Raw genomic sequence first — 26,422 nt, forward strand, 5'->3', positions numbered from 1 at the left:
GAAATTCTTCTTTATATTAAAAAATAATTTAAACACACTGTCCTTAGAAATACCGATTTCTGTTTTTGCACATTTGTGCAATCATTGAATATTTTAGTTAGTTTACATCATGATTAAGAAATATTTAAATAGCTTAATATAGGATATCTGCATTTTAAAAATCTCCTTCCAGTTCTATGCAGCAATCCGTGTGCCCCACAATGATTTGGCCCTTATTGGACAGAGAACCCAGTGCTGCTGTCACTGATTTGACAAAACTTCAGTTTTAAGATCGCTTTTTAAAAAAAATCATTTTTTGGTAGTTTCCTCTTAGATAACTATTTTTGCTTTAAGACAGACACACTTATATATGCAAGGACAATGTGTTAATAGATTAATATTATGGAATTCCCTACTTAACGAAACATTTCCCTCTTTGATGTTCTGAATTATGTTTAATCACAAACAAGAGAAAGTCTGCAGATGCTAGAAATCCAAGCAACACACACACAATGCTGGTGGAACGCAACAGGCCAGGCAGCATCTATGGAAAAGAGTAAGCAGTCGACATTTCAGGCTGAGACCCTTCCTCAGGACTATGTTTAGCTTATGAATTGTGTTTAGTGTTTTTGGATAGGGCAGAACAAGGGCCTTTTGTTGTGAGGACTGATCCCACAGGAACTGGACAAAAAGAATCACCAGAGTACTGACTTAACAAAAGTCTCTACTACCGTGAAAATGTTTGCAATGTGTTCAAAGTAGATTTATTATCAAAGTACATATGTTACCATACACTACCTTGAGCTTCATTTCCTTGCAAGCATTTATGAGGGGAAATAGAATTTATGAAAGACTACATAGACTAAGACTGACAACCATTAGAAAAAGACAAACTTATGCAAATTTTAAAAAAAACAATTCTGAGGACAAGTGTTACAGAGTCCTTGAAAGTGAGTCAGCAGGTCATAGAATCAGTTCAGTGTGGTGGTGGTTGAAGTTATTCATGCCAGTTTAAGAGACTGATGGTTGTAGGGTAGTAACTGTTCCTAAACCTGGACATGTCGGACCTGGATAGTGGGGGGGGGGGGGGGGGGTCTTTGATGGATGCCGCTTTCTTGTGGTAGCTCTCCATGTGAATGTATCAATAGTGGAGATGCCTGTGATGGACTGACCTGTAACCACCAATTTCAGTTCCCGGGCACTGTTTCCATACCAGAAAATGATGCAACTAATTAGGAAACTCTCCACTGTGCATCTATAAAAGTCTGTCAGAATTTATGGTGGCATGCTGACTCTATGCAAACTTCTAAAAATAAAAAGCAGAGATGCTGTCATTCCACCTTTGTGAGGAAATTTGCATGCTGGTGCCTGGACAGATCCCAACACCAAGGAATTTAAAGCTACTGACCCTCTCCACTGCTGTTTACCTAATGAGAACTGGCTCATGAATCTCCAGCTTCTACCTCCTGTAGCTCTTTGGTTTTACTGACATTGAGCACGAGGTTATTGTTGTGGCACCACTCAACCAGATTTTCAGTCTTCTCTCCTATGTCAATTTGTCACCAAGTTTGATTTGGTCAACAAATATGGCATTGGAGCTAAACTTAGCCACACTATCATAAGCATAAAGTGAGTAGAGCAGGTGCCTAAGCACACTGTGCTGATGGTGAGTATGGAGATGTTGTTGTCAATCCATATTAATTGGGGTCTGCCACTGAGGAAGTAGAAAATCCGGCTGCACAGGGATGTACTTGGTGTATGTATTGTCTCTGGAGGTGAGTGCAATACTGGAGCAGCTACCTTGATATCAAATGTGGCTGACTGTATCTTGAAGTCTTTGCAATGGATTAGCAGGGTTGGGTTGTGACAAGGATTGGAGGGTGGTGGTGGGTTAATGAATGGGGGTCCCAGCAGGGGGAAGAAGGGGACAATGGATCAGTAGGCTGGAGAAGAGGAGTGGATCAGGGGTAGGTTCAGCTAGAAGAAATGGACGGAAATATGCTAAACACTTCAATTAGGTAGGAGTTGCCCAACACAAAGCCAGCATCCATCGTAAATGGTCAGTATTTGTCAATGGGCAACTCCAAACAGCATTCCTGTGTTAGTGATGACTGGTGCCTGCAGATGCTTCAATGTTGTAATATCTCACCAGTGGCAATAAAATACATGGTTGTTTTTGTGTATGGTTAAAATGTAGGCAGCTAAAAATAATTGTCTCACTGCAATCTGGCACCCACACTGTGCATTCCTGGCCATATTACTGTTCTCCACCTAGTGTGTTTATAATACTTGGTTTAGAAGATACCTCTAGACTAGAGATTGAGGTGTTTACATACATACTGCTTTTACAAAAACAGTGGATCTGCTTACAGGACACTTTTGATTCCACCGCACTCTTGGAAAAATCTGTTCTGCCCCATCCTGGTGCCTTGACACAGTGTGCAGGTTTGAACAACTTGCTGATGTCTGGATGTAGCACGACTGCCTTTAAATGTTTTCATTATGTATGGAAATGAGAACTTGCCTCAGCCCATCTGGCAGGTTCTTTCCACTGGAAATGCAGCCCAGAATTTTACTTGAGTCTGATCATGTTCAGATTTTCTGATGAGCTTGAATTGAAACCCCTTTCGTTATTACTGCGGTGATGTGTTCTGCTTGCTGATTAGTAAATTCACAATGATAGGCTTAATCTGCATGTTAACAGGAAGGTCCGGAATGGAATGCTGAGTGGGTCTAGTGTGGGCTCTGTCCCATTGTGTGAGAATTTGTATCGTTGAGGTAACAAAACATCACTAGTTTCTTTTGTAGTGATTTCTCTCATTTTATCTGATGTTACCAGCAATCCTCTAAAGTTTATTGAAAGGAAACTATTGTAAGTTGAGTAACACAAGTTGGATCAGCGTGTTAAATCTAGTAATTTCAAACATATGCAACAATTATCCCAAATCTTTGTATGGGCTATGTACTTGGTGAATCTGATAATACATGACTGTTCAGTTTCTAAGCTTTCTGACAATTGCTACTGCAGTCAGTGATGCATTGTTTTACATTGTATGATTCAACAATATCTGGCGTTTATAGGTTGGTGACAGGAAATGGCTTTGTAGTTTCGGGAATAGATGAAACTTTCTCAGCTCTTTCCTCTTCCAAATTCGGTAACTGTGGCGTCATAACAAGAACATCTTACCATAACCACTTGCCACAAGCTCAGTTTTAGTGTGACTTTGATGTACTGTGCAAATTTAATCTCTGACAGAGCATTGCTTCCTTGATCTAGTTTATTAAACGTACATAATGTATACTATATATCTACTAAATAAACCATTGCTAGCTGACTTGGTCTTAACTCATGGCTGTTAGGTCATGAATAATTTTCAGATCCCTGTATATCACTAACAGTAGTGAAGATACACACAGGACACCAGGAGCACGGGCCTATCCCACCATTCCGTGTGATCTTTAGCTGATCTGCTCCAGGCATCAATTCCTCTTCTGTAGCCGTCAATTTCCCAAGCTTACAAAAATTAAACCACTTTTTTAAATAAATGCTTCCAGTAAATCAGCTCCACTTCCCTCTGGGGTATAGAACTTTGGAACTTACCTTTATGAGGAGAAATTCCTATGCAGCTTGGGTTAAATTACTGTTCCCTCCTAATAAATAAACTGGTTTACTATCGTTGCCTGTGAAAAGCTTGTCTTGCATATCCTTCAATTCATTAAATGCCGTGTTGAGATGGTAGAAGGTAAAATAATGCAGCAAGTGTTAACAGCTACAAAGTGCACTGCAGGTAGACAAGGTGCAAGGTCAGGTAAATCGTGAAGAAGATTTAACAGAACATTGCTAGTAATTCTTAGACATAGAATATAGGTGTAAAAGAGTAGAACGAATAGAAGTAATGAGTGGATCACCATGCTTCAGTACCATGTATCTTGTTCAAGACTCTCCTAATAACGTAATCTGTACTTTGTTTTGCCTCTTTAAGAGTTTTTTTTAAATGTTTCAGTAAGATCACTCCCCATTCTTTCTAATGCCAAAGAAAGAAGTAAGTCTTTAATATGAAGTAGAAAGCAAAAACACTGTCACTAAAATCCAGTATCTTTGCTGCAGTGAGGTCTGTATTTAAAAAGGGAGAAAAGTGCTATTATGGTAAAGAATCCATATTCTAGTATTATTAAGAAATCTGACTTTTAATATAATATAAAATTATATGGAGCAGACTCAATGAGCCAGATGGTCTAATTCTGCTATTGTATCTTAAAAGGGTTCAGGAGCAAGTTAAAGACTAATGTAATTCTTGAGTGATATTGCCACCTGCAGGAGGCTTGAAGAATGCACCCTGCCACTTGCAGGAATTTTCTTTGAGGCCGATCACTGCATAATCATAAAAAAGCCCTTTTAACAAACTTAGTCGTTTTAAGACGGTGAAGCTACACATTTATACAGAATACCCAGTGTAGTAACCTGCAGTGCCTTCAGTAAAAATTATAAAAACTGAAGTAATTTATGGAGAAACCCCTTCTGTTAAAGGTCTTGAATGAATGTTGTACATTAAAATTAATGTTAGGATTTCCATAACCTTATGTGCATTTTAAGAGAATTTAACGAGCAGCTTTGAGTAGCTTTAGGGCAGTGGTTCCCAACCTTTTTTTGGCCATGCCCCACCTAATCACCTCTAAAATCCTGATGCCCCCTGTGGTGATATATAATTCTTATTATTCAAAAAGTGAACTCCTATTCACCTGGAGGAAGCCTAAAAGACCATTAACTTGGTTTAAACAAGCTTCCAAAGAACATGGCATTCATGAAAGAGAAAAATAAAAGAACCAAAGGACTGTTAAAGTTCTGAGGAAGAAATTACTAAGAAATTGTAAAAAAAAGAACATTAAGTGATATTAAAATAATAATAAATAAATAAAACAATACCGATTCGTTTCTACAGCATACAAAGACAGATACACCGTTTAAAAGAGATGACGCAATGTACACACCTTCACACCACCAAGAACTGAAAGCTACTGCAAAAAGCAGCATTGGCACGACCTCGTACGAGTTTCTTACGCGTTTGGACTTGTTCATTCGTTCCTTCCTACATCAGTCAATTCATTAATTTAATTATGAAAGCCATTTGATGGTTGTAATGATGGTGATACACTATATATACAGTACACACGCAATTACACATGTACATACACACAAGTATTTTTATGTATGCATACTGTATATACACATATGTATTAACTCGCACACACACTCATACTTACACAGACTTACTAGAAAAAATTCACTGTTAATAACTCATTCTTGAATTGCCCCCCTTAATAATCAAATTGCCCCACGTTGGGAACCACTGCTTTAAGGGGATGAGATGTTACAACATTGTAATGATTGTGCTGAAAGTCCAAAATAGAGGAAGATGGGAGGAAGGACTTCAGCAGGGACCATGGATAATCAAAGGCTTTGTCACTTAAGAGGCTTGAAGCCTCTTCCTCACCATTAATCCATGCAGCTTTCAGATTTTCCAGATTATTGAAAGTTGCCCATATTAATAATCATACACACTTTGATTTCATCTTTAACATGTTGCATAGCCTATCCCCAGTTTGGATCACCAGCTCCAGTTTGGCTACACGTTCCACATCACATTTCAGACTAATGCAGTAGAACAGTGAACTGTTGGGATTTCCAAACAGTCAAATACTAGATTATCTACAGGCAGTTTCAGTTCAACAATGTTTATGGCACCTAAAGTAACAAATTATCACAGAGCAGTGATGAACTTCTTAGTTCTACTAATTTACAAATTACTTCCTTCTGTGGTAACCATCTAAAGTGTCATAGAAAATCTGGTTCTAAATTGTTCTCCAGCCATTACTAAGCAAATGGGACTAGCCTAGTTGACTGAAGGGCCTGTTTCTGTACATGGGTTGCTCAATGACTCTTTGGTGTGGTAGACAAATCCTTTTGTGTATCAGCTTGAAGTAGAATGCTGAGAGTGTAAGTGGAACTTTATTTTGCAACCGGCTTCACTCCACTTTATCTGGGGTATGATAGCTGTCTGAGCTAGGAATGTTTCTAACCTACCCACCAGTGTAGTGTCCCATAGAAACTTGTAGAAGATGGTGGACATCAGTTTACATTACCTGATGTAAAACTTAGCAAGACCATAAAAATATAGCAGAATTGGGTCACACGGCCCAACCAGCCATCATGGCTGGTTTATTTTCTCCCTCGACCCCATTCTCCTGCCTTCTCCCCACCCTCTGGTCCTAGACTCATCCAGTATAGGAAATATCCTCTCCATATCCACTCTATTTCAGCCTTTCAATATTCAATAGGTTTCAATAAGATCCTTCTAAATTTAGTGAGTACAGGCTCAGAGCCATCAAGAATCATTCTCACTAACCTACTCTGGACCCTCTCCGATGCCAGCACATCTTTTCTGAGAAAGGGTCAAAAACTGCTCACAATACTCCGAGTGGTGTGACCAATGGCTGATAAAGCCTCAGCAATGTCAGGCTAATGCAATGTTCTCATTAACATGTTTTGGAGGTTCAGAGGTAGCATAGACATAGTGGGCTGAAAGGCCCGTTTCTGTGCTATTCAACTCTAACTCTATGATATAACATGGGTTATAGGATCTGAGAACATTGTGGTTGTAATACTGAAGATATACTTGTCAGAAACTGGCCATGCTTTTAACCAGGTTGTTTTGGTACAGTGACATCATTGTAAATACCAATGATGTAAAAATGTTGAAGATATGTCTTGCCCTCAAAAAGCAGTAGTCGCCCAATCTGGCTAATAATCACCTAATGCCATAACTTGCTCATCAGCAAAGTGCTGCTTATGAGCTGAAGCAAACTGGTGAGAGTGTAAAGGGAGCTTTACACCAGGGAACTCTACACAGTAGTGGGTAGGTCGTCATGACAGGCTGGTGTGGTTGAAGCAAACAGCTGCTTGAGAATAATTTGGAGTTGTCCATAAATGCTGAGGCCTTGTTAGTAATGCATATGTAAACTGATAATAAAGACAGGTGCCTGCTGTATTCAGCTAATGGAGTGTGGGGTGATGGGGAAAAAGCTAATTTTAGGTAACCATTGTAATCTTTCCCTGAAAGGTAGTAATATATCTTGTTAAAATGCTAAACTTGAGTTTGGTTCCAATATGAATTGGGGCACTTTGTGTCTTGAGCTCTTTCATCTTTTATTCTAAGTAAATTGTGTTGGTAATTTCTCAGTGAAGATCCAAGGGGAAACAGACAATATTGGCATAAGGCGACAGAAAAATAAGCTTGTGGTTGAATATTCTTATTCTCTGTTCCCGTCATGTTAATTTTGCTGGCTTGATCTTGTCACTCTCTTGTTAATAACGGTTGTATTGCAATTCTCTTTGAAACATGAGTGGGGGAGAAAGCCTCCTTGCCAGATCCTGTCTTATGTGGAGTGAAAAGTAATCTAAATAACTTGGGTATAGACCTACACCTGAACTCAGTCATTTCATCTAACTCTCAATACCCAATGGAATAACCTTTAATTGACGAGCACATTTCTTAACTAAAACAAAAGATCATGAAGCAGAAAATAATTTACATTCTTTTAAGCTAAATATAAAAATTCCAAAAACTAGCTAAGTTGGTTGTATAATGAGCTTTAATAGATGCTTCATAGTACTTGAATCTGGAAATAGACAAAGATATTTCTTCATTATGACTAAACCATGTAAAATGCAATAGCTGGAAGGTTCTTCTATGCAGTATATAACAGTACAATGGAATATTAATAGAAAAATTGACAGGATGGTGTTTGAAATACAAGTGCCACAAAAAAGCATAGGGTTGTAATGTATGTAATAGTCAGATATAAAACAATGCTCCAATTAATAATTTTGTCACAAACTATGTGCTAGCATTCAAGAGACTCCAGAGATTTATGAGAATTATCCTGGGAACGAAAGGGAAAGCGTTTGATGGCTCTGCTGGAGTTTGAAAGATTGAGGGAGGGGGATCAAATTGAAATCTATCAGCTAGTGAAAGGCCTGGATCAGGTGGACGTCCAGAGAACATTCTGGTAAGTGGGAGAGTCTAGGACCAGAGGGTGGTGAATCTATGGAATTCATTGCCTCAGACTGCTGTGGGGGGCCATGTCATTGGGTACAGGAATGTCTTGTGGTCTTATTAAAGTGTTGGTTGGCTGATTCTTGATTAGTCAGGGTGTCAAAGGCTGCAAGAAGGCAGGAGAATGTGGTTGAGGGAGCATAAATCAGGCATGACTAAATGGCTGGCTGAGCAGACTTGATGGGCTGAATAGCTTAATTCTGCTCCTGTTTTATTATATCTTGTACTCATTGTTCTTAATGTCTTCATTTCACAAGTACTAGCCTGAGTTCATGAAGGGAAATGTTATAAATACTTTATCTGACATTAAGCCTATGATTTCCATAAACCAAGCTACCTTAAAGCAAAACGCTAATACTCAAAGAGTAAAAGTTAGAAAAATCTAGGAAATATTAAGGTGATTAACGGCATGAAAAGAGAAGCAGAGGTTTTGGGGTCAGCATAAATGAACAAACAAAAGGATCACTCTACAAGCAAGGAATATTGGAAGTGTTTTTGAAGTTTTGGAGAAGGAGCAGTGGTATCCAGGTGCTATCCAGGTACAACTATTTCAGATAGGAATGTTCCCTCAGAAGAAGTGCTGGAGAAGTTCTGGCTGTTCTTTAAGAAAGAAACCAAAGTTCCTTTAGCTGCTGAGTTGGTAATGTAAGTGTCCAACGATCGAGATTCCACCATGAAGGTGCTCTTCAACCAGGAAACGTTTCTACTTGTTTTAACTTTCAGAGTGACAGGTGATAGAGTACGGCAAAGTTTGAAATAATGTTCTGAATTTGAACTTTCACTTGCCATTGTACAACTGAAGGATGTCAATTGGATGAGTTCCCATAATTTTTAATAGGTGAGTTAAGTGAGCCTGTAACCCTCTCCCTCTGGTATTATTTGAATATGACTAAAGGTATAATATCTATATATCAGTAAGACAAATCCAGAAAGTGCTAGGAAAGTACCTAATGTCAAATACTGATTGTTAGTATCAATGGCATTTCTGATTTTGACAGTTGGCATGTTTCTCACACACTCAAATGGCTGTTCACTTGTAGTGAAGGTAAAAGTGTTCAAAATGTGAGAGTTTAAATGTACTGGGAATTGAAACAACGCAACAGATTTTTCTGTAAGTATTCAGATTAGTTTTTCTTGAAAAAGCGATGAACCCAGTGAATGTGTTATGTATAAATGGTGGTGTAGTTTCTGGTTTGGCAAAGGTAATGGTGCCTTCACTGGTTATGAAGCCATTGTTTATCATTCAATTACATCCAATTCTCTAAGTGAAATACCATTGCAATTATGAGAATGCTTGTAAAATCTCATCAGGGATTCCTAACATTTATTTTTTTTCTTTTCAAAGGATCCTTTTCACCGCGCAGTGCATTGGTGTTGCCATTTTCTGTTCATCGCTCAAATTCTGAACCCAACCTTGCCCACGTGAGTCCTTCTGGCTGCAATGTATCAGAAACTACTCAAGCTGGACCAGAACAGGTGTTGCACACAGTGCCCCCTGCTGAGGAATCTTTCAGTGGCCTGCGACGCAGTGGTTCAGTGGTTGTGCCAACTAGGCACCAACGAGACTCAGACTATGACATGGAATCAGCTGCCAGGGGTCATTCACGGGCCATTGACAATAAGTACATGTTCCTTTGAACAGGTCTTGTAGACATATTTGATAAATCAACACTGAAAATGGTTTCAGGTTTTCTCTGAAAACATGAATGTATTTTTCTGTTTCAGGGTTGAGCAGAAGGCAAAGGTGAGAAACCTTCAGACCAAATCCTTGTTTACTCTGAAATGTATTCTTTCTATTAGGCCTGTTGAAGGGTCTGTTTACAGCATTAATTTTTGTAGCTTTGCTCATTTTTTTTCTTAACATATGTTTAACTATGTCCCCACTGGACACCTCAATGATTGTCTTGTACAATTTGTACATATGTATTAAATAAAAAGTTTAAAGTACTTCTTTATATAATGTTATTTCCATTAACCATACTAAAATGTAGTAAAAGTTCATGATTTTACAATACAAGCACTTGCAGCATTTAAAGGCTAATTTGCAGCAATTTTGTTCAGTTTACACGTTCTTTCTAGTTTAATGTCTGTAATTAAGAATGCCTCACTTGTCTGTGCTTTTGGAGAAGGTTTAACTGACAGTTCAGGATTGTAAACACTAAGGTGATGTAATTTCTGGAATGTTTTGCAAACTACAGGTGGAACTGGGCATCCCTTCCCTATTATGGCTACTACAAAATTTACAATGAGCGGTTGGGTACATAGCTTTGGTTATATTTAATGACACGCAGAAAATCTGTGGTTTTTTTTTGAAGGATGAAAACAAGTAGTGTCTCTGAGGTACAGTATAAAGAATAGTGGATTTAATTTAGTCAACATGCAGACCAGTTAAATGGAAAATGCAAATACTGGGGTAGCCTTAATGAGAAGCGAGGAAAGCAAAAGACAAGTTAAAGACCTTTCCAAAAAAAATTAATAAATTTGACTTGCTTTAGCATGACTAGGTCAGTGAATAATTTGTAGACATTCTGGATCTGATGTACTGGGTGACAGTAATTTTGGCTTGCAAGTTTGGGGAATGGGAATGTTGAGCAGATAAGCATAAGAATATTGAGTTTTTAAAAACTGAGTTTGCTACATTAAGTTAATGCTTTCCAATTGCTTTAAGTATTGTGTTATCCTGTATTCTTCAAAGTGCAGAAGCAGGACAGAAAACAATCATGCCCTTGGCCGTAAGACTAGCAGAACTGTAAAAATGGTTCCTGTGTGGGTGTCACAAAAGCCAAAGTAACTTAAGACAATCTCCATCTAACATTAATTGGCTTATTTAGGATTTGTTGTCCTTGAAGTGTGCAGAATACATCAGAGGGCAGAATCCCTCTTAAGGTTCAGGTGCACCCTCTTACCTGGAACAGCAACTTGGTCCCCAAAGATAGCTGTGCACAGTACAGCATCTTGTAGCTTGCCATTTAAACTCCAGTGACTATAGGGCTAACCAGCTAAACTGGCTTTGTCAACCTCTTCATTCCAGGAATGAAACAGTGACTTTTCTGCACAGCCTGTAATACAAATATATCCTTAAATATATTTAAGGAGAAAAAACTGCATCAGCACCCTGTAAAGGAGCAGCAAAGTTTTCTGCTTTGTTTCGAATTGTTAATCTGGCTGCCTCTACAAAAACTGCACTTGTTGCTGATTATTCTTCTGATTTGTCTGCAGCATAATGATGGTGTGTATCTATTGGTCTCTTTTTTTAAGAAAAAGGATAAGCAGTTCATAAATTGCCACATTTATAAGAAGCTATCTCAAGCTTAAATTAAAAACTTATTTCTTATCCAGAACACATTTCAAAATAAAACCTTTTATCCAGTAATTTAATGATTAAATTTCAATTCTAGTCAAAAATACCATCTGTCAAGATATAACAGATTGTCTGCAATCAGAGTTGAATTTGCAAAGAGGTAAAGACTGAAAATTAAGGTTTCAAAAGCTCTAAATGTTGCAATCCATTGAACAGCATTGAAACCAACCTTGAGATAACTAAAAGCATGTTTTATTTAAAATTGGCATAAATACATTAGTGTTTTTCCCCCCAAATATTCATGTTTCACATTGCACATTTGAATCAGTAATAATTATATTTGGAGGTAATCTATTTGAACTGTTATTTGATAGATCTTTGTTGGAATGACATATGCACATAGAAGAAAACTTTATTCAAATTCTGCTCCTGGAAAAATGCAGATACTGTGGGAAGGTGAGCCACAACAGACTTCCCACATGGTCTAAAGGTCTATCATAAGACATAGGATCAGAACAAGGCTGTTCAGGCCATTGAGCTAATGGCATTAGTGCTCCTCTGTCTTAGAATCTAAACTTTCACAAATATCGTTCTGGGTTTTGCAGCAGCAGCAATGGATCTTAGGAGTCACTCTACTGAGTTTTACTTAATTCCTCTACAAATTCTGGTCCATGTCAGGCTGATTGCTGAACAAACTATCCAGCAACCTGGGTGGAGGAAGATGCACTATAAATAACCAATGACCATCAAACTTGCATTTAATTAGTAACAATAACAGCAATAATAATGCAATCAATTTTTGTGCACCAGGTAATGTGAGCTCATTCCTTTACTTAAGGTTTTATTTAAACAATCTGGAGCAGCTATTGGACCAGCAATCTACATTTCTGAACCAGTGCCAAGTTCAAATGCCACAAAAGCACTTTGCTATCCAAGTTCAGCTAATTAAACAAATTATGGAATTTTAAAAGTACATCAACAATGATAATCAGGAAAGTACCTGACTTGACCCTCCTCGGCTTATACCTCATATGGCCAACAGAGATTCCAGTCTTTCGGTGCAATGTGATTCTTGACTTCCATCTGAAATAGTTAACTGCAGGTTCAATTCAAGGAGAATTCTGAATGAACATTAAATGTTAGCATTGGCAGCACTGCCCACATCCCAAAAATAAAATAATTATGGACAATATTATATCTATGACAAGTGTTCCAGTCAGGGGGGGAAAAGCTTTATTTGCCTTTGATGCTCCAATAACAGTTGAAGAAATTCTAAGCTCCTGTTATGGAATTTATAGTAATTCAGGAAACACTATTTTTATTATAAAATATCTTTTGTATGAACTGTGCCTTCAGTTTTAAAGTACTAGATGCTCTTTCATTTCCAATCATTTCACCAATGAAGCCCGGTCTCAATTTGAATTTCAGTGAACTGTAGATTTGGTTTTCTAAGCATAGAAATTGTGCACTGATATGATACACTACAGGTATCCGTGATTATTTTGAAATTTCAATGTAAAGAATGCAAGCATTAAATGAAATTTGGTAGTCAAATGGTTATTTGAATAAAAGAATTATAATTGTATAATTTTAGTCAGTTATTTGGTTGCCAATGTTTTTAGCAAGGAGAAAGTGTAACGGAATGCGGCAAGATTAAAAATTAAAATGTATCAATACCAAATTTCATTTAGTGGCTGCTGTATACAATTGAAAAGTGCACTTGGACTTTATTAAAATTAGGGGATTACATCATGAAAATGCATGTTGAAGATTCTATCAGATTGTTCGCTCTCTAGATTAAATTTATACGGTGCAGTCATTGTTTAGAAATGCTCATCTCAGTTACCAAGCAGTGTTAACAAATGTTCAGATTATTTTACATGATGACTGCTATGCTGTATTTTTGTCAATTAATAAAACTGTCCAAATTATTGTTATTGGCAATTCTCTTTAGTTGATTCTACTGGAATCAATTGTACATTGTATTTGGAGAATAAAACCAGCTGCTGCATTATTAAATCTTTGACTGCATTTGCAGAAACTTGTTTTCTTTTTGCTGATACTTTTAAATTTAGCAAAAATATTCATTCTGCCAATTTGTGCAGTACAACTTACAGGATTCTGGCAAAACAAAACAATATTTGCAAATGGGTAATAATATTTTAGTTGGCCTCAATGTGGATGAAATATTTCAGAGCAGGAGTTAGAGAAGATTTATTTCAATTTATTGCAGTTAGTTAAATGTGCACTATCATTAGTTGCTGAAGCCTTCAAAACCAAATTAATACACAGATGTTATTTTGATTTGGTCTTGCAGAATACTGCTCAGTAATCTGTACATCTGACAGGAAGCTACAATACTGTATAACTGAGCACTAATATTCACAGACAACTTTGCTGCACACTTTTTTAAGTGACCATAATCATGGCATTAATTTATCTCTATTGGAATTATTTGAGGAAATAACAAGCAGAATAAACAAATGAGTCAGTATATGTTGCTTCTGGGATTTTCAGAAGACATTTGACAAGCTGCCACAATGAGGATGCTTAACAAGATAAAAGCCCATGGTATTACAGGAAAGATACTAGCATGGACAGAAGATTGGCTGACTGGCAGGAGACAAAGTGGGAATAAAGGCAGCCGTTTTGGGTTGGCATCTGGTGAATAGTGGTGTTCTGCAGTGTTGGGACAGCTTCTTTAAACATTATAAGTCAATGATTTGGATGACTGAATTGTTGGCTTTGTAGCCAAGTTTGCAAATGATATGAAGATAGATGGAGGGGCAGGTAGTGTTCAGGAAGCAGAGAATTTGCTTAGACAAGTAAGGAGAATGGGCTAAGAAGAGTCAATGGAATATAGTGCAGGGAAGTGTATAATTATGCACTTTGGTAGACAATAAAGGTGCAGAAAAACGGGCAGAAATCAGAATTGCAAAGGGACTTGGGAGTCCTTGTGCAGGATTCCCTAAAGGTTAACTTGCAGGTCCAGTTGGTGGTGAGGAAGGCAAATGCAGTTTTTCTACTGGGTTTACCTTAGTTCTGGTTGTAGCTTGTGCAAAACTCACTGACCAGAGGTTAAAACCTGGACACTTTGTCTCTGCTCAGTGCCTGAATGATCTTGCATCTGAGATTGCTCCATAGCAAGGTTTCATTTTACACTCACAGTACTTAGACAGAATCATCTTGTGTATATTAATGAGAAAAATGGTTGGTAAAGTATTTTGAAGTGTACAGACTTATTGCAACATCTGTAGGTCAAGAAGTTTACTGCAAGAAGAGTAGAAATACAACCAACATAAAGGAGCAAAATTCCTAAAAGCAATGTCAATTAACCAGATTACAGTGTCAATTTCATAGCAAAGGGCCATTTGAATTTTGTATACAATAAGTCCCATATAAATCACTTCATTCATTCTGTAATACTTGGTTTACTTTCTCCCTCATCCACAAATTTAGTATGCATTTTTCTCTCAATCTTCCAATTGTGTTCATTTTTGTATTTTAGAGTTAGAGCACAGTAACATGCCCTTCCCGGCCTCATGAGCCAGTGCCGGTCTATTATACCCAATGTAACCAATTAACCTAACTGGTCTGTCTTTGGAACGTGGGAGGAAACCAGAACATCCAGAGGAAACACACACACTCTTTACAGACGGCAGTGGATTTGAACCCAAGTCACTGGCGCTTTATTAGTGATACACTAATCGCTAAGCTACTGTGCCACCCCTGCCTATTTCATAAGGAGCACTTTCAAAGAAATGATTGAAACCTTCATAACAGTTTCTGACCTTGCACTAAATGATTGCTTCCTGGACATTAGAAACATAATAACAATATTGCTGGCAAAGCATAAATAATGATGCAAGAACAACCACCTTAGCAAGGCTGGAAAAATCAGAAGGGTAGGGACTGGGGAGAAGGCAATATCAGAATTTTGTGTTGCGTGCATAAATATTGAAAAAGATTATTGTAATGCTGTGTTTTTATTTGAGAAGCAGAGTATAAAGAGGTATAAATGATCCTGAAGCTATACAAAATCCTGTCTGAATCATACCTGTGACTTTAAAGGGAGAGCAGCACAAATCAAAATGGTAACTGGACTCCAAGGCCTAAATTCCAAGAAAATGCTGTATATTTTTTGACAAGTATTGAGGTCACTCTGTTTACAACCACACAATTAGCTCTCCTATCATCAAGACTGCAACCTTGGAATATGCATATTGCCTCATTTCAAGTATTGAACTGATCCATTCATTTGAAACTTTAAAACATTCTGAAATTTGCCTTTTTCCATTCTGCCCACAATCGCAAGACCAAAATCACTTCCAACACAATTGCTGGAAAATAACAGACCTTCTTGTGCAACATTCACAAATACCTCCTAGTCTTTTGGATTTATTTGTGGCACAATAGAATTCACCTTTTTCTTTTATGTTAAATAATATGCGGATTTCCAAGTATCTTCACAAAACTGCCAGACAGATTCATTTAATAAAATTACATAGACTGACACAGATAACAGTCAATTAAAGTAAAACAAGTACATCCCTTTTAATGCAGACGAACACAGAGTGATAGAGGACTACAGTGCTGAAACAAGCCCTTCAGCTGATCTAGTCTGCCTGGACCATGGTCCTCCATCTATGTACTTATTCAAACTTCTCTTACATGTTGAAATCAAACCCACATTCACCACTTGGTCAATGCCATCTTGGACAATGACTCCCATCCACTCCATAATGTACTGGTTAGACACAGGAGTATATTCAGCCAGAGACTCATTCCACCGAGATGTAACACTGAGCGTCATAGGAAGTCATTCCTGCCTGTGGCCATCAAACTTTACAACTCCTCCCTCGGAGTGTCAGACACCCTGAGCCAATAGTCTGGTCCTGGACTTATTTTCACTTGGCATGATTAACTTATTATTTAATTATTTATGGTTTTATATTGCTAGATTTCTACACTATTCTTGGTTGGTGCGGCTGTAACGATACCCAATTTCCCTCGGGATCAATAAAGTATGTCTGTCTGTCTGTCACTGCTGCTGGCAGCTCATTTCATACTGTCCCCACCTTCTGAGTGAAAAATGTTCCCATTAAACATTTAAAAAGATTAAGTTTTGAAAAACTATCTAAAGCTTCCCTGATGCACCAAATAGAAAACCGTAACATGTATAATTGCAGACACCTATAACTGTCTTCTTCACAAGAAAGACAAATGCAAAGCAGAAGATGAAGTCAAAGAATCAGACAGGGAAACTGTTGCAGGTTCAACTTCCTTCCACCCCAACCAAGTAATAAACTTGCACTGACTATGTAATTGTTTCAATTACTGTTGTTCATTGCTTTGTTTTATTTCCCAAAAATCTACAGCTTAATAATAAGGCAGCTACTTACATCGGGTAATGTTGCTTAACATCAGCCTTCATCTTTGAAAGAAATTAGCACTTTAAAAAGTATCACTTCAAACATCAAGAATTTATTTGAAATAATTACTTGCTCTATTCATTGATATAAGCTCTATTTATTATCAGATGCTCACGCCGCATATTGTATTACATATTATACTTACCAATTTTGGGCAAAGCCAGGCCTTCAAACCGTTTCAATGAGCTGCTTACAAACTTAAAGTTGGATTGCCTTGATGATTACATTTAGTAACTGCTTATGATCTGGCCAAGCAATGCTAATAAGCAGGTTGGCCAAATCAATACCATTAGCTGCAAGCAGTGGATTATACAGATTTGGATCACCAAAAACATCTCTGGAACAAATATCACACTATCAAACCCAGATTTAATCGACAAATTATAACGTTAAGATTCATAATTTAGCAAAAGGAATAAAGGAGAAATGTCAGTGCTATCTCATAGAAGGTTAATTTTTGGCTAGCTGCTTATTAGAAAATTTAAACATAACAAAAATTATAAAGATGAAAATTATTAGGCAATGAATACTCAATTCTTATTTCTCCAGTTTCATTATGAATCTTCTTCATACAGCTGTAAAGGAGAAAAATGAGTGACAATTGTCGCAAAGAGAACTGTATGTGCTCTCTTCACGGAGTCAAAACAGCCTTTATAACCTAATGTTTTTCTTCAAAGTTATGTACCATTAAAGTTGTAAAAAAAAGTTGCAATATATCACATTGTCAGTTTTTAAAACTTTTTATTTTTTTGTTTTTTTATGTTTTTTTTATATTATCTACAAAGTAAAAGTTTTTAACTTAAAAGTTACACCACTGTCTGGTGACAGCACTCTTCTCCAGCAACCTCAATTCATAAATAATCCACCAGTTCACAATCGGATTTTGTTATAGATGGAGTTCAAGTTTGGTTAGAAGCAGAGGATTCTGGTTTCCCAAATCAGAATGGCTTGCAGCAGGAACAAACAACTTTATTAGTTCTTTTCACCATGGGAAGTTCATAACTTAGAAGGGTCAGGCAAAATAAATACATTCCAGTTATTGGAAAGCAGATTTTGGGCATTCTGTAGGTCTGTTGACAGGACACACTGATTCCAGAATATCTGTAATTCTCATTTATTTCTCTCCAGTCCACTTCTTCAGAACAGCAGCCATTGAATCAATTGATTACAACTGGAAGTATGTGTGAGCACGTTCGTTTAGCATGAGAGAACAATTTTAATACTCTGTGCTTCTGATTCCAGGTTTTAGGGTGGGGAGGATAAGTGGCTTCAACTGGCCAGCCTGTTGCTTAGTGTAGAACAGGACTACAACTGCTGCTGATGATGGGCTTGCACTATTGAGAGATGAAAAGAAAGTTGTAAGTTAGTGTTTCCTCTTGCAAGTACTATCAAACATACATTATTTAATTTGACCTGTCCATTAACTCCCTTCTTAGCTATTGTTCAGGGCCAAAACTAATCCATAATTATATCAAGCCATGCACTCAAGAGGAGCTAGACAAAACCTGTGTAGCAGTGTACACATGGGAGGAAAGAGCGAACGATATCCTTACAAACAGAATTAGGTGATGGCCGCTCAACCTTAGCTGTTGTGTGGATCGAGATGAAAGATAATATGCACAGACAATCCAAATCCTTTTTTGCATTTAATATTTTCATCCGTAGTAAGGCTGTAGGTTTACAAATTCATAAATAAGCAACCAAATTCCCTATTAATTTGCTTAAAAGAGTCATGCTGTAAAACCTTACAGTCAAACCTTTGCTACAACCTGTGAAAACAATCATCAACTTCAACTCTTAGTTCTGCGAGTACTCACCCTGTTGGTGTGCAATGTAGGAGAAGTGTGTAGTTGAGGAAACTGGAATGGGTGGCAGTGCACTCTGAGGAATAGCACCTTGACCACCAGGTGGTTGTGCTGGCATCAGCATCATATGAGGATGGGTAGTGGCAGGATGGTGTGGAGGGCCCATTCCAGACTGTACATGGGCCTACAATGAAAAAACAGAACACTCCTTCAAATAAATGATTTGCAGCAACTATACAAAGTGTTACATTAAAAGTACTGTTTCATTTCATGTTAACAATTTAACTTGTAATCACAAAACTATCTTTGCTCTGTTTTTAGTCTAATTGTTAACATACCAATATGTGACCTAGCATGGGTCACAAATACCTGCCCACACTCACATAATAATGCATTAAGTATTGGATACAATGCTACCTCATCTGCCATCAAACGTGATGTGACAGTAACAAAAAGAAATCGCAAGGCATAGTGTTTTGAACATTTGTGATCCCAAGCAAACCTAAAACAGAAACACTGCAAGTACACTGGGTTCAATTTCACTCAAGCTGGCATCCCATAATGCAAGACTTCCCTATAAACTCAGATTTCCCAAACAGTCAGATATTATTAACTCTGCTTTTTAAATAATCCAAAGAAATAGTTTATATTTTGCTTAGTAAATTAAGAGAAAAAATGCCAATATGATTTTGATCAACCTGTACTCAACTTCTCAGGTTCATCTCATTATTATAGATCTTTTATTTGACTTTGTAATCATTCAATTAAAGCAACCTTGCAGCAAAAGTTGTATCTGATTTCTTTGTGAAAATACCGCATACTACCAATCTGAAAACTCTGAATATTCTCCCATTAACTCAATCCTCGTCTTTGAAGCCTCCAAACAAATTGTTCAACAAATTATTAACATTTAGCAATTTATATTAAAAAAAATTGCACTTAAAGGCTTACATGAGTTCTTGGCTCAAGAGTTAGCTTCCTTACCTGAGGTACATGTGCCATATGTGGGGGATTTGAATATCCATGCTGAACCTGCTGAGGATGAAGAGCATAGACAGTCTGCTGTGCTGATGGGAAGTTGGTCTGAGGAGACTGTGGATTGGGACCTTGGGTCATCGAGGGTGGAGTTGGTGTAAGAGTTGTGTGATAAATTGCTTGTTGCTGCTGAGGGTTGCCCAAATGAAGGGTCTGAGGAGCCTGATGTTGAGGATGCTGTATTTTATATATATTTTAAAAAAATCACATGAAACATATGAATTCATACACATTCTTCTAGAAAACTACACTACAAAATCAGTGTGGCCCCAAAGGACTACTCCTTTCCTCAGTAATACAAAGCTCTGAAGACACATTGCAACAACTAAGCTCATTATTTGTTACTCTAGCATCTTCTATCCACAGACTGACTGCAAAAGACTTTTAACATTGTTGATCACCATCTTCTGTCTCTTGTTCATACCATTTCTTCACAATGAATGTGGAAAAAACTGGCCTTGGCCTATTCTGTGACAATGATCTTCTCAAATAAATGTATCTGTCACCCTTTTCATGCAGAGAGTAATCTGGAAGATTTATGTAATGCTTTTTCTGGATTATGGAGACAATATAAAATAGTGAAACAATCGAGTAAATTCCTTAATGCAAAACAAACTCTCCTGCCATTTCCTACAATGGAGAAAAAAGCCTTGAAGTTCTGTGACTCAGTGGTTCATTTTGGTAGGTCAAATATGATGGCAGAATATAGCATTAATGGTAAGACTCTTGGCAGTGTGGAGGATCAGAGGAATCTTGAGGGCCAAGTCCAAAGCAGCTGCGCAGGTTGACTCTGTGGTTAAGAAGGCATATGGTATATTGGCCTTCATCAGTCGTGGAATTTAATTTGGGAGCCGAGAGGTAATGTTGCAGCTATATAGGACCCTGGTCTGACCCCACTTGGGAGTACTGTGCTCTGTTCTGGTTGCCTCACTACAGGAAGGATGTGGAAGCCATAGAGAGGGTGCAGAGGAGATTTACAAGGATGTTGCCTGGATTGGGGAGCATGCCTTATGAAAACAGGTTGAGTGAACTCAGCCTTTTCTCCTCGGAGCGAAGGAGGATGAGAGGTGACCTGATAGAGGTGTACAAGATGATGAGAGGTATTGATCGTGTGGATAGTCAGAGGCTTTTTCCCAGGGCTGAAATGGTTGCTACAAGAGGACACAGGTTTAAGGTGCTGGGGAGTAGGTAGAGGAGATGTCAGGGGTAAGTTTTTTTACTCAGAGTGGTGAGTGCATGGAATGGGCTGCCGGCAACAGTGGTGGAGGCAAATACAGTAGGGTCTTTTAAGAGGCTTTTAGATGGTACATGGAGCTTAGTAAAATAGAGGGCTATAGGTAAGCTTAGTAATTTCTAAGGTGGGGGGACATGTTCGGCACAACTTTGTGGGCTGAAGGGCCTGTACTGTGCTGTAGGTTTTCTATGTTTCTAGGTTTCTTGCAAATATTCCTATTGTACAGCATAGTCACCCAGTTCAGATTCTAAAGCCTGCTAGGAAAGGAACAGTCACAAAGTCAGAGAACTACAGCATGGATCAGGCCATTTAGCCCACTGAGTTGGGATCTATTATTAACAACACCATCTATATACTACTAAAACTCTCATGCTCTGTCAGTGACCTCCAATTAGAGTAAACGGTGCATTAAAGCAACTTTTTTTGGCTGAATCGACTTAAAATGCAAGCAAAGTTCAGGGTTATATATTCGTATAAAATTGCTCATTTGCCAAAATCAACAGCCCCGCTTTCACCCGAGAGCCGATCCACCATCATGGAAATCGAGACGCAACACCATGACGCATGCGCAAGGCCAGCCTCAGCAGCGACACCAACTGGAGCAAAAGGGCAGGGCAGGGCAGGGCAGCTCTATTTCGATTCTGTCAAAGGGTGCCCCAATGGGTCACCCTGTTGTCTAGTTTATATTAATCCTAAATTATTCACAATTTTTTCCCTCGCCATGTCCTCATCAACTTCCCATTGATTTCTACCATTTGCTGGCAGACTAGGAACAATTTACAGTGGTTAGTTAACCTATCAACCTGTACACCTTTGGGCTGAGATGAGAAACCAGAACACTTGGAGGAAACTCATGTGGTCACAAAATTGCAACCTTCAGAGAGAGAACACACAAGATCAGAATTGAACCTAGGTTTCTGGCGCTGTGAGGCAGCACTCCACTAGCTGAAAATTAATCTCAGGGATGTATATGGTGACTGATACATATTTTCAACTTGGAATGGTATTCCTCTTGAATAAGCCATCAAGAATACACAGCTCAATCCAGCATAGAAAAAGCACACAATTATCAGTGCAAAATATCATTTTTATCTTCTATATTATAAAAATTGAATTTAGCATAAAATTGATGGCTAGATTTTGTGTTTCCTATTAAAAAAACACACTGGGAAGTAAATTAACTGGATGAAGGTGGAGTTCCTTACCTGGACTGGACTTTGTGCTGGATGACTTCCCGCATGCTGTCCCTGTTGCTGTCCAGTGGGAGTAGCAGATTGCTGTGGATGTGGAGGATGTGGATGTAAGGTAGCAGTTGGGTGCGGTGCATACTGCTGATGGATCGGGCCAGGGGAAACTAGTGAGAAAGCAAAATTCTTAGCCAGTGTTCTAATCATAAATCTCACTCATTTATTAATCACTTCAAAATAGCATGCAAAAACTTATTTTTCATAAATTAAGAATATTGTAACATTCACTTTTAATAAAAATGTTAAGTATAGCTAATTTGAAACAGTCAAACTAACCAATATTTGAAAAGAACAAACTGTTAGAACATTGCAAACAGGAGGCTGATCAGTTTCTTCTGCCAATAAGATCATGGCTGATCCAATGCACCAAGTAACTTCTCTTTCCTCCCTCCTTTCCCATACTTTTTGGTACTTGTGCTCAAATATCTATTGTTCTCTGCTTTATACCTATGCAGTTATTCCCCCTCCACAAATTTCTGGGATAGAGTGTTCCGAAAGATACACAACCCTTTGGAAGGAGTAGTTCTATATCTCCATCTTAAATGTAGAACTCCTTATTCTGGGGTAATTAAGAATGCCCAGTTCTACATTACTGGTGTCAGAATTGATCTCTCAATATCTACCCAGTCAACTATCCTATAAGTTTTAATAAGATCATCTCCAATTAGGGACAATTGCTCCTCAAAAATTCAGCCTTGCGAAATTTAATCAATGCAAGTACATCATTAATGCACTCTTCATGGGTTGGGGATAGGACAAGAGTAACAAAACTTTTCTCTAATTACTGTACATAGAGGCCTTGTACATTATAGCACTGACATATAATTAGTTTTAGAGCAAGGGTTCCCAATCCTTTTTATGCCACGGAACCATAGCAGGTTGGGAATCCCTGCTCTACAGTAATATTCAAGATCAAATGCTGCAGTAATTATGCAGATAAATTTCCTGCATGTCAAGTTCAACAATGTTTTACAGGAAAAGGCAGGAGATTGGGGCTGAGAGGGAAATTGAATCAGCTGTGATGAAATGGCAGAGCAGACTTGATGTGCTAAATGGTCTAATTCTGCTCCTATATCTTATTGTCTAATGTTTTATTTAATGAATTAATGGACTTTTAAACATTTTTTTAAAAAAAACTAAATCTTAAATCTCTTGTACCCTTAAGATACTGTAGTGAGCTAAAACTTGCCCTCTTTAATGTCACTTGAGGCAAAAGCAAAAATATTCCATTAGTTAACTGAACTTGACCACTATGGTATAAACAGCATTGTTGAACTTCATTTCATTCTAAAAATCTTAACTGCATTTTTTTTTTGAGGGCAATGCATATTTTATAAAGTATCGCAACAAAAACCAAAAGCAGTATTTGAGCAAGGATCTGACAACAAACTCAGTCTCACTTAAGGCAGAGAGCATCATTCTAAAGTCCCATGTTATTCTAGTGCCAGCGATCCTTGTATCATGTAGGATAACCAATTAATGGTTTGAACCAATTCTTCAAAACAGTATCTGGCATTAACTTACCATACATAGCATGCGTCTGTTCAGCAGTAGGAAACTGAGCTGTGGATGAAGGGACCATTCCTGGCTGTCCATGGCCAGGTGGCGCCATCATGCGAGCATTACTTTGCATTACTTGGCTGTACATTTGAGGCTGCAGGGGTAAAAATGTCATTAATAACAAAATACAGAGATGAGGTAATGAGACTTTATCTTACTCTGGGGTCAGGTTTAGTAATGTTTATAATACTTTAATACTAGTTCAAATAATGGAAATTTCAGTAATTTGACAAAATCCATGATATCCAAAAGAATAATGATTTTTAAAAAAGTGGATAAGGCACTGATTTAACATTTAAATGGAACATAATGTTTGCTGCTTATAGTCTTGTCTAAGTGCTTTAAAATCTGTCATCTTTGCAACTGTTATTCCAATTTAGCAAAAATTTATTCAAATATTGAAGCAGTCTTGACAATTTACCTGTGACTGATAATGTGCTACAGACTGTACTATGGGCTGGTTAGCAAACTGCTGAGGGCTATAAGCAACATATTGCGAATAAGCTGGAGCAGTGGAAACAATCTGGCCAGCTGCACTAACTGGATGCATCATAGTTGGTGTGCCTTGAGGATGGTGCTGATCTGGTCGCTGCTGTGGCATGGTTGGTACTGAAAAACAAAAGAATAAATTACTCAATGACTCAGTGTACAAGATAATCTAAGACAGGCAGGACAAGGTATGTCAAATGTTGATATGGCTGGATAAACATTCCTTTACATACAATAGCAGCAAATTTCCAATAAAAGCACTACAGAAAGCATTTAAATAACTGACATAGCAAAGCCATTACGGTCTGGGGGAGGTGGCCATGTGAACTTCTATTTTATTTTGTGTCTCCACTTACCGTCTTAGAGATCATGGGAGGCTGCCAACATTGAAGAAATCAATGTTGAAGAAATAGCAAATAACATTTTTAATTCACTTAAAGGAAAAAGGAGTCATTTACAGCAGTACCATTATTGATGGGAAAATAATGCCAGTAATTTGAGCAATTCAATAAATTAATCATGCCTTGTTACTTGCTGCAGTTACTGGGGGGATAATCGTCTTTTCTAAATCACAAATTGCTCAGTTGGCACTAATGTACATAAATGAATATTTGGGCACTGATGAAAGCACTGCAATCAGCTTATCAGGCACAGGCAACATTCCTGCACTTATTTTGTTCAGTGAACTTTTCAGCTTAAATTGAGAAGTTTAGCTATTATTTTCTAACCAACAACAATGTTAAAGTTCAAAGGAACTGAAGTGCTAAGCTATACTCAAAGGATTTCATGGTAGTTCATTATTATAACCTATTATAAAAACACGAGATAGCAGTACGGCAAACACAGCTCCACAGGCCTGTTCTGCTATTCAGTTAAATCTTATATACAGTGGATTTCAGTCAATTGGGACACATCAGAACCAGTACATTTTGGCCCAATTAAGTGACTGCCCTAATTAGCCAAGATTTCATGGAAGTACCGGTAGTTAAAAAGGTATTTTAAAAAAAAGGCTAACTTCAGCTTAACTGAGTACAAATTATGCATTCAAATGAAATACAGAACAAATTAGAACACTACTAATACTACAGTACTTTAAAACTGTGTATTAGTTCCTGATGGAGAAATTGATTCAACTGCAAATGGAAAAAATAATGAGCACAGACACCCAGTGTAGATAATGGACTGCCTTCAAGCAATACTTTCAATGATTGCAGATATCTTCAAATTTTTTGTTCAAGTACTTGTTGAAGTAATGAAATCATTTCATTTTTACTCTCAACTGTTTCTGGCATCTTGAGGTCTAAATGCTTGAAACCACAGTGAGCAAAACGGTTCTGAATTGTCTTACTGTTTATTTTTCCACCAACTATCAGTAACAAAAATAATTCCTTTTTGAACACAAACACACACAACTGACACTATTTGAAAATTGTTCATTCTAAAGCATGAATGATGCACACAAGTGTGCCCACCGTGCACACGACTAATGCTAGTTAAGAAACTGTTTGGCAGCAATCTCCTGCCCAAATTAAGTGGCATAGAGTCCCAGATGGACAAAGGGAATCCTGGTTATTTTCCTCAATTACCGTAGTTTTTATTCTTTAAGAGTCGTCCCAAATAAGCAGTTGCCCCAATTAACCAGAATCTGCTGTATTTTACTTTAAATCCACATTCCAGCTCTATCCACACATTCCTTGATTACTTTTATGCCAAGAAAATTGATTATCGTTCTACATTCTTATTATTACTAAATTAGGTAATTTCCTACATTATATGCCAACTGCCACTTTGTCTGCTCTTTTAACCTTACAACAGTGCCTAACAAACGTACTTTAAAAAAAAACCTGCACAGCTTTTTTAAAAAATCAGAATCAGGTTTATTATCACTGACATGTCATGAAGTTTGTTTTTCGTGTGCAGTACATAAAACATACTATAAATTACTATAAATATACTCTTTATAATACTATAATTTTCCTACCCTGCCTATTATGACATTAACAAACGTGGATACAGTATTTTATCAGAATCAGGTTTAATATCACTGGCATATGTCATGAAATTTGTTTTACAGCAGTAGTGCATTGCAATACTGAGCACATAAAAAATAAATTACAATAAGCATGTATAAAATATTAAATTAAAACAAGTAGTACTAAAAGAGAACAACACAAATAAAATGCAAGGTAGCATGCATGGTTCATTGTCCATTCAGAAATCTGCTGT

The 26,422-nt window shown here is 37.6% G+C and overlaps 2 protein-coding genes across 14 annotated transcripts in view; one reads left to right on the forward strand and one right to left on the reverse strand.

The window, feature by feature from the left end:
- sh2b3 (SH2B adaptor protein 3) overlaps positions 1 to 13,417 on the forward strand; it is a 178,918-nt gene extending 165,501 nt beyond the window's left edge. For all 8 annotated transcript variants that reach the window (XM_073065653.1, XM_073065658.1, XM_073065654.1 and 5 more), the window contains one exon: positions 9,439 to 13,417. In XM_073065653.1, coding sequence (XP_072921754.1) covers positions 9,439 to 9,731 — 293 coding nt within the window. In that variant the 3' untranslated portion in view covers positions 9,732 to 13,417. The remainder of the gene's footprint in view (positions 1 to 9,438) is intronic.
- A 4,130-nt stretch (positions 13,418 to 17,547) lies between these two features.
- The window catches only part of atxn2 (ataxin 2), a 125,864-nt gene continuing 116,989 nt past the window's right edge, over positions 17,548 to 26,422 (reverse strand). For all 6 annotated transcript variants that reach the window (XM_073065665.1, XM_073065664.1, XM_073065663.1 and 3 more), the window contains 6 exons: positions 24,129 to 24,316; positions 23,672 to 23,801; positions 22,106 to 22,254; positions 19,616 to 19,843; positions 18,644 to 18,815; positions 17,548 to 18,160 (listed from right to left, as the gene is read on the reverse strand). In XM_073065665.1, the coding sequence (XP_072921766.1) occupies positions 18,132 to 18,160; positions 18,644 to 18,815; positions 19,616 to 19,843; positions 22,106 to 22,254; positions 23,672 to 23,801; positions 24,129 to 24,316 (896 nt within the window). In that variant the 3' untranslated portion in view covers positions 17,548 to 18,131. The remainder of the gene's footprint in view (positions 18,161 to 18,643; positions 18,816 to 19,615; positions 19,844 to 22,105; positions 22,255 to 23,671; positions 23,802 to 24,128; positions 24,317 to 26,422) is intronic.

The sequence above is a fragment of the Hemitrygon akajei genome, chromosome 14 (assembly GCF_048418815.1).
Source record: "Hemitrygon akajei chromosome 14, sHemAka1.3, whole genome shotgun sequence".
In the NCBI taxonomy this organism is placed as follows: Eukaryota; Metazoa; Chordata; class Chondrichthyes; order Myliobatiformes; family Dasyatidae; genus Hemitrygon; species Hemitrygon akajei.